General features: G+C 42.2%; 1 protein-coding gene across 1 annotated transcript in view; it reads right to left on the bottom strand.

Annotated features, from left to right (window-relative positions):
* Nucleotides 1–12,413, bottom strand: part of Dchs2 (dachsous cadherin-related 2) — a 183,750-nt gene that overhangs the window by 64,439 nt on the left and 106,898 nt on the right. The window contains exon 4 of the mRNA XM_057757346.1: nt 1,041–1,277. Within this exon, the coding sequence (XP_057613329.1) occupies nt 1,041–1,277 (237 nt within the window). The remainder of the gene's footprint in view (nt 1–1,040; nt 1,278–12,413) is intronic.

Genomic DNA, 12,413 nt, shown 5'->3' on the forward strand with positions numbered 1-12,413 from the left:
AATTGCCCACCGTGGAGAAGAACATGGTGAAGGCTCTGCTATCCACAAGGGCTGGTGAGACACATGTTTAAGGCTTTCTTAGGGATCGAAGAGAGCTGTCAGTGGACAATAAACCATTGCGGTCTTTATCTTTCTTGCGTTAGGCAAAAGAGAACCACATTAAGAAAATAATGTCAACATCTTTTTCAAGAAGCCAAGCTAAATTTATGTTGGTATTTTTCTATGATGTCCACCTTGTGGATGTCAGATATCCTCGACAGAGGTGGAAAGACAGAGGGGAGAAAAAAACGGGAAGGACCAGCTCTCAGAGAGGGGGGTCTCTTTCCGGACTTTGTCCTGAAGAGGCGCCACTACACACGGCAAGAAAGCCAGGCAAGAATATTTGCTCAACTGCTATGTGGATTAGCACAAAATCTTAAATCAGTCAAACTGGGAGCAAAAAGGGAATGCTTAAATAAAGCACATTTACGCTAAGACATCGTGTAACTTACTGTGTAGTAAAAGGGAGTTATAGGTAGTTTAGCTGGAAAACTATATAAAGCATGTGGGCTATAGCTATTAAATAAATATAGTAATATGTATTTTTATAAAAAATATTCAAGTACATACACTTTGCACACCATAATTATTCTGTACTATATTAAGCATTCTTTTGAAAATGCCTGTTCTTTCTTTTTTTCTTTTTCTTTCTGTTTGTTTGTTTTTAGGTTCTTCAAGACAAGGTTTCTCTGTAGCTTTGGAGCCTGTCCTGAAACTAACTCTTGTAGACCAGGCTGGCCTTGAACTCACAGAGATCCGCCTGCCTCTGCCTCCGAGTACTGGGATTAAAGGCCTGCGCCACCACTGCCCGGTGCCTGTTCTTTCTTTATCAAGAATTGTGAGCTAGGCGGCAGCAATGATGGTACAATAAGCAGGCCGAGAGCTGCACATTCCATTCATTTTGTGTGGATTGAAGGAAATACTTAAGGTTGCATGACCCGACAAAACAGGAAATTTTACAGTAAAGGACTTAGGGGCAGCATTAAGAATTCAGCACTTACTCAAGGACTCCCTTGCCTTCACTGTCCCAACAAGAGTGTCCTCAGGCACATCTTCATACACGGAGAAAGTGTACTTAGGCCTTTCAAACTCCGCAGGAGCCAGCGTGGTTTGCAGAATGTGGATGGTGACGTCAGCATTTGTGGCAGCCGCAAGTCCACCACCGTCTCGAGCACGGACCATCAGAAAAAGTGTGGTCGCTTCCAAATGGCTGAGAGCTGATGTTAAGTAGATAACACCTGGGTAGATGAATGAAAACATCAGCGGATAGGTGATAGGCAGTGGTTGCTAATGCAAGTGTCTGACCCATAAGGTTGACTGTGTCATGTTTAGTTTTATGAGTTCACTTGACCGGGTCTTTGGTTTTCCCATTTCATCATATAGGATTCTGAGTATGTGTCAAACAGTGTTTGGAGATGAGATTAACATTCAAAACCTAAGGCAGAATACAACATCTTTCTCTCTAAATATAAGTGGGTCGTATCCAATTAGTGAAGGTCTGAACATAGTACAAGAGCTAACACACCTCATGTGGAAGTTGCTAACTGCGTGAGCCAATTTCTTGTAATCAATCTTTTCACATACTATTGGCTGTTTCCCTGGATAATTTTAATTGATACATCTATTTTACAACAAAGGAACTTGAACATGCTTGTAAAAAGGATGTCCAAATTCTTCCAAGCAATCATTTTCTAAAGTTTAAGCATTAGACATTTGGGGGGCATCTCATCTCATCAGAAGAATTTATGCTGCCCCCCGCTTTTAGTCTTACTATGATATCACCAACTCCAGATGGTGGAATAATACCTCACATGTTCTAATGAGGAGCTAATGCATCTCGGGTGACCACAACCTGCCTGGGTGTCAGAATCCTAAAAGAAGTTCAAAGTTATTCTCAACCACTGTGATTGATTAGTTTTGTCAAGTTTACACAACCTCGGGTCTCCAAGGAACAGCCTCCATGAAGGATTAGCTAGATGGGGCTCAGCTGTGGGTGTGTCTTTGGGGAACTGTCTTGACTGATGCAGGAAAGATCAGTCTGAAAATGGGCAGCACCATTCCTAAGTTTGGGGGCCTGGAAATGCTTAAGAGTAGAGAAAGTTGGCTGAGATGCATTTATTCTCTATCTGTTATGGGATGTGATATGACTAACCAACTCAAGTTCCTGCCCTGACCTCCCCATAATAGTGGACCTACAGCTGTGCAACCTATAATCTGAACTGTAGGCCAAATATACTCTCTCAAGTATAGTGCTTTTGGTCAGGGTATTTCAGCACAGCCACAGAAAAGAAACTAAGAACTACAGAGAGAGTTAGAGACCAGCCTGGGACACATGGAATACTGCCTCAAAATGAATGAATGAATGAATGAATAAATAAATAACAAATGCCCGGTTTTTCAACAATTTTAATTCCCTGATCTCTCGGAAAGTTAATGTAATAATACAACACCTCTAGTTTCTTTTACCTCCAGGTTTATTGAGGTATAAGTGAGACATAAAATTATACCAGTTCAAGGTATAGAATGTCTTCATCTTTATTTGCTAGTCTGCCCAAACCCTCAAAACTCATTCCACAGATAGTTTCTAAAATAATAGAATATAAATTGCTTCATTATTCTAGTCTGGCACTGTTTGGAAGATTGTAGAACCTTTGGGAATTGAAGCCTAACTGGGAGAAGTGGACGTGGGGAGAACTTCCCTTAAGGTTATTATCCCCTTTTCAGTTCCCACCCTTTCTCTGCTATCGGTGCCATGGAGACATGAGCAAGCAGCCTTGAATGCCGGCTGCCACAGTCCGAGCCATCCTGCTATCATTCCTTTCTCACTCTGACGGATGCAGTCTCAAACCATGAACAAAATAATACATCTTCCTTTAACAGAGGCTATCCAAAAGGTTACCAAAACAAGAAGATGCATTAGTTAGTGTGAGCTGCTACAACAAAAATAGCATGTCTCAGGAGGCCTGAACAATAGAAATTTACTTTCCACAGATCTGAAGACTGGAAAGCTATCCATCAAGGCAACACAGACCCTATTCCCCCAAAAAAATCTAGTAAGTGCTTTCTTGACAAGTTTGCAGCTAGCTATCTTCTTATTTATTCTCACAGGGCAAAGAAACTGGGCTTTGGTCTTTCTTTCTAGGGACATTCTGCTTTTTTCTTGTGTAATGAAATACACAATTCAAGGTACTTTCCATCAGGACAGAGAAGAAAGGACAGAAGGTGCATGAAGAAGTTGTTCACATTGTGTTCAGTAAGAAAGAAGAAAGCAATGTTGTCCCAGCTCACTTTATCCCTTCAAACAGACCAGAATCCCAAATTGTGGAATTTTACAAGTGTTTCTACCTCAATTAACCTCAACAAGACAGTCCTCCACAGGCACCCCCAGAGGCCTATCAATAAGACAATCGTCCATAGGCACTACAGAGGCCCACCAGCAAGACAATCCTCCATAGGCACCCCCAGTGACCCATCAACAAGAAAATCCTCCATAGGTTCCCCCAGAGGCGCATGTCCCAAGTGATTCTCATTCTTAACAAACTGACAGTTAAGACTAACCATAACAGGTGCTGATCTCATCATGGGGTTCTATCAATCAAAACATCACCTAAATATAATTAACCATGAAGACCCTGCCTCCCAATGCCAACCTGTTGGGGGTAAGAGTTTTATCCCTTGGATCAGAAGCATAAAACCAATAACATAAGGGCAATGTCTAAAATGTTTAAAGTATAGTATCAACACGACAGCTAAGAGTACAGAATACCACAAGGCTCCAGACTCCCAACCCACTTAGAGGTTAGTCCCAGAGACCTTGAAGTCTGTGAAAGGTTTCCTTTAGCTCTTACTTTTTTACAATTGAAAATCAATGAATCATGGAGGAAAACTACCCTGTAACAACTTAGCTCACCTCAAAAATTCAGTCTTAAATGGGAAATACTGGAATACTTGAATCTACAAACACAATTATTTTAAAGACAATGTACCAGAATTCTCCTCATTTATAACTTATTACAAGAGGCCACCAAACAGATTCCAATGCAACCCTTCATTTAGATGACAGTCCAGGGACCCTGAAAAGTCATGTACTTACTGAATCACATTCCTTTTAAGACCATACAGATGACCTGGAGAGATGGCTCAGGGGTGAAGAGCACTGTGTGCTCTTTCAAAGGACCTGAGTTCAGTTCCCAACAACCACATGGTGGCTCACAACACTCTGTAATAAGATCTGGTGCCCTCTTCCGGCAGGCAGGTAGAACACTGCATTAAAATAGAAACACGTTTAAAAATATTTTTTTTTTAAAAAAAAAAAAAGACCATACAGACTAGCTACTGTCCTAGAGGAGACACTCTGGTGTTGAAATGATTATAGGAAAGTAATTGTCACGCAACTCCTAGGCACCCATCGAAAAGAACTTCCTCATATCAAATCTTAATCATAGGCATTAAAAAAGTTTCCCTTCTAATTGATATATTCACTTTTTAAGGCATATGGAATTGCAGTTTCTGTCACAAAACTAAACACTCAGAATACCTTGATTCTTAGTGACATCATCTGACATGAGACTCTTACGAATCCAAGTCTTGTGAACTTGCTTAAGACGGCTTATGAAAGATACGTCCATGAAAGCTGCATGGCCAGGTTAGCTGCTGTGGTATGCCAAGAGCATGGCTTCATTCTCTGAGTTTTAAAGTAGCCATCTCTCTCTTGCATTCTGTACTCCACGACAACTGATTGAAGTCTGGGGTGCTTATATGTCCTTGCCTTCAAATGCTAAGAATGTTAGGCTTCTGATTCTATATGCTAATTTTATGTTCTCGGCACTAGGTCACCTCATGGATGATGCTGACTAAATTTGAACAGAACCAGACTGCACATAGACCTGGCATCTTAGACATTTTCCTTGTGGGGAGCTGATCCATAGAAACAAGGCAAGAAACCCATTTCTTCGAGTTTATGGAGTAATAAAAAAGACCATGGAGACTGAGTCTCAGCCTCAGATACGGCTGCCTCCAAATCCTGCTTCTGTCAACTGTGGAATGACACCATTTAGTGTGCAGATTCGCTGTGAGGCTCAGTTGAGCATATGCAAACAGGTGGTTTAGCATTGGCCTGACATTAACTGACTCCATGGTACAGCACAAGCTCCCTTTCCTCCATCCTAAGGACTGCAGGGTTAGCTAAATCATTCCATGTAACACAGAAAATAGGATCACTTATGACAAGTGATCAATTCAGCGTTTTTTCTCAGAAAGGTTATGGTGGGACCATCAGAGTAACATCAGTATTCCATGAAATCCTGTGAAAATGAGTACGTAAGAAATTGACTCAAAGCACTGACCAGGGAACCATCTGCCATCACGACTTTATGTCTAGCAAGTCATGAAGAAGAATTTTGGAGAATTATAGCCCCTCCTTATACCAACATATCCCACTTCCTCTAATAAAATGGCAGCTTTATACAACCCAGTCTTAGACAGGTGTGCATTTCCTATTTGGCTTAATCTTGTGGATGGTTCGTTCTATTACCCATACTGCTTATTGGTTTATATATGTCCACTGCATATTTAATAGTTTAAAAATACTTAAAGAATCTTTCCTAACTTTGTAAACCTAGATACTGACATGAGCAATTGTTACAAGTATGACAGCTCCCATGATGGAGTCCCAAATACCCTACTAACAGAGTAAGCTGAAAGACCAGAGGCTCCTCCTCCTCTCTCACTTGGTCACATGACATATTCTGAAACTTCAAGAGAACCAACTGCACATATCTACTCCCTCCAACCTATCACCAGCCCAGTCCTAACCTGTGATTAAATTATTCAACCTAAAGGAAAATCTTTCCGGAAGCCAGACCAAAACTCCTAGAATACCCAAGGCCTATGTAGTTGATTCTGTCATTTGAAGGAAACCCATGAAAAAGCCATAATTTTGGCAACAATAGAGTGAAGAATCCCATATTATCTGAAGACTAGATCACTGTAAAGTCAGCAAAGTATGCTCCCAAAATTCATATCTACTTACAACCTGTGAAGTAGGCTTTCATAATAAGGCCTGTGCATGGAACTGAAGTATCTTAATAAGAAACCACCCTTGACTTATGGCGGTCTCCAAATCCAATGATTGCAGTGCTTCTAAGAAGAAAAGAGCTGAGTGATGGTGGTACACACCTTTAATCCCGTCACTTTGGAGGCAGAAGCAGGCAGATCACTCTTAGTTTGAGGCCAGCTTGGTCTACAGAGTAAGTTTCAGGACAGCCAGGACTGTAACACAGAGAAACCCTGTCTGAAAAATAAGAAGGAGAAGAAGGAGGAGGGGGTGGGAGGAGGAGGAGGAGGAAGAAACTAACAAAGAAGAATCACACATAAAGAAGGCCACACAGAGATGAGGGCAAGGTTGCAGATGTGCTGTCAGGAGCCGAGAGTTGCTAGCAGCTACTGGGAGCTATCTGGAAGCGAACACTTAGTTTTCAGAATCCACAGGCATCAAGTATTTGCTTTCAGAATTCTGGCCTCCAGAACTGGGAGTCGTATTATGCTGTTATTTAAGGTCACTTGGTCTGTGGTATTTTGCTACAACAGCCCTAGGAAACCACTCAGATAGTGACCTGGTGGAGCAAGGTCTTTAAAGCTACAGAGCCTTGGATTCCAGGGATGACTTGAGTGATCCTGTGTAGGCCCCTTCTCTCTTCTGTGGATTACCTTCTGATTGAGTATATTATACAATACATTAAGGGAAAATGGTTAAAATGGTCAATGTGGGCAGAATATGGAAAAAAGTCAGTGACTTGTAGAAAATGGTTAATCAATATCGCCAAAAACTGAGTTATCACAAATTTAGTTTAAAGACCTTGACTGACTTCTGTGGTTTTAGAATCAGGTCACACCTCATGGTTAAAATATTCTCAATGAGCCAAGTATAGGAAGTTGACTTTCTAGACAGAAAGGGGTAACGAAAGAAGAAACAGAGAAAGGGATGAGCCATTTCAAAGCTATTTTCTTATAGAGATTAAAGCAAAAGGTAATTCCCTATGACATTGGCTAAACCTGTCTGATTTATGGATCGGGATTTGAACTTTCTCCTGACATCATTCAGAAAGTCATGTGTGACTCCATGTGGGTTTGGTCTGTGGAGCCTGGTATATAACCGGTAACCCAGTACAGATTTTGCTTAATGCTATTCATTATTATTAATAGACTAGAGCTCTATATTGTTATGCCTTTAAAGCATATAATTTGCCTCCTCCTTCATAGGAAGATTCTGACAATGGGTACAAACTATTTCTGAAATATTTAAAAAAAGATTAAGTACACACAACAAAGCCATGCTTCCATTATTGCTGCGCTTCCTGTCTATGTAGAGTTCAGCGGCTAGAGAAAATTACAGCCTGCGTAGAGAAACTCGTGTGTGTGTGTGTGTGTGTGTTAGCGCATGTGGCACTTGTAATCAAATGCTGACTCACGTATGTATTTCAGTGCTGCTATAATTACTTTCCAAAACATAAACAACGAGATAACTGACAGATGCTGCTGGAATAATAAAAGAGAAGGTTAGTTTATTTGGATGCTCTAGAAAAAGCAAAATTAGATGATGCATAACCAATGCCAGTATATCTGTGAGGAATGGTGACAAACAAAATGATTCCTTCTCCCTTTATTGTCTTCAGGACTGTCTCTGCTCTAGCCCAGAGGATGGGCTCTGCGCAGCTGAAGATTTCTGCTGTGATAGGATGAACTGATGCCTGCTCCACCTAACTGTCTCACGGGAGACAGAGCAGCACACTGAGCATCTGAGTACCCTGGGAGACAGAACACTAGCCGCATCTACCTGCCGAGAGTCTATGGAGCTCGGAGAGCAGCTATGCATGAAGCAGACGTGCAACAGAGCTATAGGCACTTCCAGTTTACCTCAGCGTAGAACACCGAGACCCCCACATACATTGTAGGGGGCCCTCTAAATAGTCAGAAACAAATGGTTTTTTTACCATCACCCATTACATCAACGCCTTGTTTTTCAAGGCATAGCAAAGGCTCAGTAACTTCATAAAGAAAAACTGTTCATAGCCCAGAAATATTTTGTCCTGAATTGTTTTGCCTTTAAATACCTTACTAAAGATTTGGTCAGATTCTACAACTTGCTTTAAATATGTAATATCCAGCATAAGAGACATTAGAAATCATTTGACAGCTGGAGAGGTGACTTTGCAACAAAGAAAGCTTTCTGCTATCCAGAGGACCTAAGCTGGGTTTACTTGTGCCTACATTGTACAGCTCACAACCACCTGTAACTCCAGCCTCAGAGGATCTGAATTCCTCTTCTGCTGTCTCTAGAACATCTGCACCCACGTACACACACAGACACACAGATACACCCGCACACATACACATACACAGATACACCCCACACACATACAGACACACGGATACTCCCACACACATACACAAACACACACACAGATACACCCCACACACATACACACACAGACACACAGATCCCAGCCATCCCGTAACCTGTCACCTCTACTGACCAGAATAAATGTGGAGTCTGCTCTAAACCAATAAGGCTGACATCATGAGCAACAGCTTCCTTCATCCTCAATCAGCTAACTGTGACACCAGGCGAGAGGTAGATCACCGTCCCTCCAATCACGGGAGGCATAGGACCTGGAATCTGTCAGAGCGAGGCTCCTGGAGGCAGATCTCCTGACCGCCTTCACCGCGCATGCTCAGAATGTCTGCAGAGGCAGCGCTTTTCGGCTGTGGTCTTGTCATGTCTCGTGACGTTCCTGCCACTCACATGAAATGAGACAACTGCAGGGCATCCAACTACAGAAAGGAAACGTATACGGAACTTCTGTTTCTGCAATGACCCTTGGACTCCTTTTCCCAAAGCAAGTGCTTTGGAAAATGTGAACATACATCCTCTGAAATAAAAAGTCAACAATAAAAAAGGCTAAAAATTGTGTCATGTCAGGAGACATTAAGCAACATATCGAATTGAGCCTTGACACGGATAATCTGCCAAACCCTAGCGATCTTGAGTGAGCTTCCCGTTTAGTGACCTCGTGGTGTTCCATGGGCGGAAAACCAGACCACAGTCTCTAGAACAGGCCAGGAATTGAGAGTCTGTCCAGACTTTGTCTGATAAAATTATCCACCAAGTTTCAGTTGAAAGATGAACTAGAAATAAATCGTTTCATCTCCAGTGGACTGCACAGGAAATTGTCTGACTGAAACTCCGAGCTAGAGGTAGTAAGCATTTCTTTTGAGAATTCCTGAATATGAAACAGCTCTTGTCTTAATCTGCAGTCTGGATTAACAATACAGATAGCGTCGGAAATTGGAAGCAAAAAGACAGTTTAAGTGGTATAGACATAGCCCTCAGTGAGGCAGCATAGGCCAGACATGCAGGATGCCTGGTGTTCTATGGAATGTGTGTGTGTACGTGCGTGTGTGTGCGTGTGAGAGACAGACAGACACAGAGATTATGAGTGAGGACAGATATATCCTTAAGACATTCGAACAAAAGCAAGACACAAGGACCCACCCTCATTCTTAGGGTTCAAAGAATTCTCTCAATAAAGATCCAAGCTCACAGTTTAAAAAGAAAAAGAGCAAGGAAACACATTAGTGTGAATAAATCTGAGAAACAGTGGTTGATTTAAACAGGAAATGACTTAACGAAATGCTCTAGTTAAGACGAAAGTTTAAAAATTAATTCCGCCACGCATTCCTTGTAAGAGCTAAGAGGAGGGCTGGGAGATGGTCCAGTCGGGGCAGTTCAGATTCTCAGCACCCACATCAAAGAGCACACACCTACAGTCCCGGTAGAAACAGACACGGGAGCTTAGCCAGCTGAGGCAAACCATCAAGCTCCAGAATCAGTGAGAGACCCTGGCTCAAAAAACAGGATGGGGAGTTAGAGAAGACACCTGATGGGAACCTCTGAACTCCACAAATCTGTGCACATACATCTATTCACACCAATACACACATGCACCAAACATGAGCATACACTTGTACACACATGTTCACAAGCACACACAAAAGAAACAACACTTCTAAAATACTCTCCAGTTAGTTACTTCTGCTCTGTCTTACTGCTTTTATCTTATGGGTAATATTCATTGTACCTAGGCTATTATAATATCTAGGTTTTCTGCTCCATAATCCACCAAGCACACTACTGCCAGAGTCGTCCACACCCATCAGTGTTATCACATCACATGACTGATCCAAACCTTCAGTTCGTCCCTTAATTCTGGCAGCAACCAGGCTCCAGCCACTCTGTCACTGCATTTCTTCGTAAGTCACCTGCTCAGAGGAGTGCCCCGCACTCCCTTGCCACACTGTCCTTGTCAGAAGAGATCACCTCCCACTGCCATTAACTGGGTAGAACATAAGGAGACAAAACTTATGAGATCTATGCATAGATTGACTTTTCCCCTCCTATTTAAATTTATTTCAGGCAGTTGACAGCTCTTCCTCTGTCCCAAAGTGAAAATTCAGAAGCCTCCTATGACTTCAATAGTCATTATCAACCAGTTAGTAATGTAATCTCTTCTGATATTTAAGGTTACTGTTGTAACTCAATAAAGCATAGAGGACATCAGAACTCTAGCCTTCCCGTGAAGTTTGGGGAGGAAGCATGCTCCACATCAGGTCTTGACTCCTCCTCTTTCTCTTTGATTAGCTCACGCCCTCCCCCTCACCTCATCGGCAGGAGTTTCTGAACCATCTATGATTGAAGCAAGGGAAGAGGAGGAGGAGGGTGGATAGGAAGCTCTTTCCTGGCAGATGCTGTCATAATAACATAGCATAACAACTTCTTAGACTCAAGTTCTTCCCCAGGGATTGTGTCAGTCTGAGTTCCATTACTAGGCCAAATACCCAAGAGAATCAGCTGAAAAGGGTTTCGTTTGGATTATAGTTTTGGCTCAATGCAGATCACATGTAAGATAGTTCAAGTCATGATTACATCTCCTACGTTGTGTTTGGTCTCCTTGTGAGCTTCCTGTGTTGATGAAAGCAAGAGATGATCTATCTGAAAAGGGAGAGTGTGGGCAACAGAATGTTGGAAAGTTCTACCTGCTTTGTGGTCCCTTAGCACAGTTGTATGAAGAGACAACCCACCATGACAACACATGACAGAGGAAGCAGAGACAGAGAAGGGGACACAGTCCCAAGATCCCTTTCAAGGGCACCGACCAAGATCCCTACCTCTCCCCTTTAGTCTTGTTTCCTAGAAGATCTAACATCTCCCAGTAAGTAGCATGCTAGCTGTGGACCAAGCTATGATCCAATAGGCCTGGGAAGGACTTTCAAGCTAACCACTGTAGGTGTACTCTTGGCTATTTTGCAGCTGCTGTGTAACTTCTAATCTGAAGCTGCCTCCGCGGCATCTTCACTCAGAATGTTTATTACTGCTTCTCCTCTTCTGAAGAACCGGGGGGGGGGGGTATGCCCCATGTGAAGAACCTCAAAACAACACCATGGTGCTCTCTCAGAATCTACTGAATCTACAAGCAGCATAGAGCTCTGTTCAGTCCTACAAGCTTCTGGAATGTGGTTTGTCTCCACTTCAGAAACTACTCCTTTATTCTGCTGCCAGACATCTTCTTTCTTCGGATTTCTCAGATGACTTCCAGGCACGAGCCTTCTGTGAACCTTACTTCTAACTCAAAGAATGTGTGCTACGCTCTCCGAACAGACAATAAGGTGCAGGTACCTCACGCTAGAGCAACCTGTAACTCAACAGCAGCTCCCTCAGAGCTATTCATCTCCAGTCTACCAACCTTCCAAACCTTTAGCAAGATGGGTCTCCTTTATATAACCCACATAATGTTTACAATTCCTGAGGAAAACAGGGTTTGTTGTTTATTTTACAGCTCAAACTTTCATTTTGGTTCTTATTATAAATACGTACCTAATATTTTCCCCCCAGATCTGATTCTTTGAAATCATGGGTTTTCTACAACTTGCCATACCAATTGGAACTGTCTATATAGTGCCACATCCCATGTTCCCTCTGACCTTGCATGGTTATTCTAGATTCTGACACTTTGCATGGTTATGATAGATTTTTCACAGTTTCCACTATGGCAATTATGTTCAGCACATAAAGATTTTCCTGAGTTACCCTTTCTTGTGGAAAACACATAGTCTCTTTGATGTGGCAGAGTAGTTGGGAAGGCAATGCTGTGTGTTCAGAATATGGAAGGCCCTGGGTCCAACCCTAATATCTGCCCTTCCCACCAAAAAATAAAAAAGAAATAAAAAAATAAAAAGCAAAACTTTGATCCTTTGGCCCACGGAAGGTTTTTGTTGTTTGTTGTTGTTGTTGTTGTTGTTATTCTAATCTACTGGCT

This window comes from Chionomys nivalis, chromosome 24 (genome assembly GCF_950005125.1).
Source record: "Chionomys nivalis chromosome 24, mChiNiv1.1, whole genome shotgun sequence".
NCBI lineage: Eukaryota > Metazoa > Chordata > Mammalia > Rodentia > Cricetidae > Chionomys > Chionomys nivalis.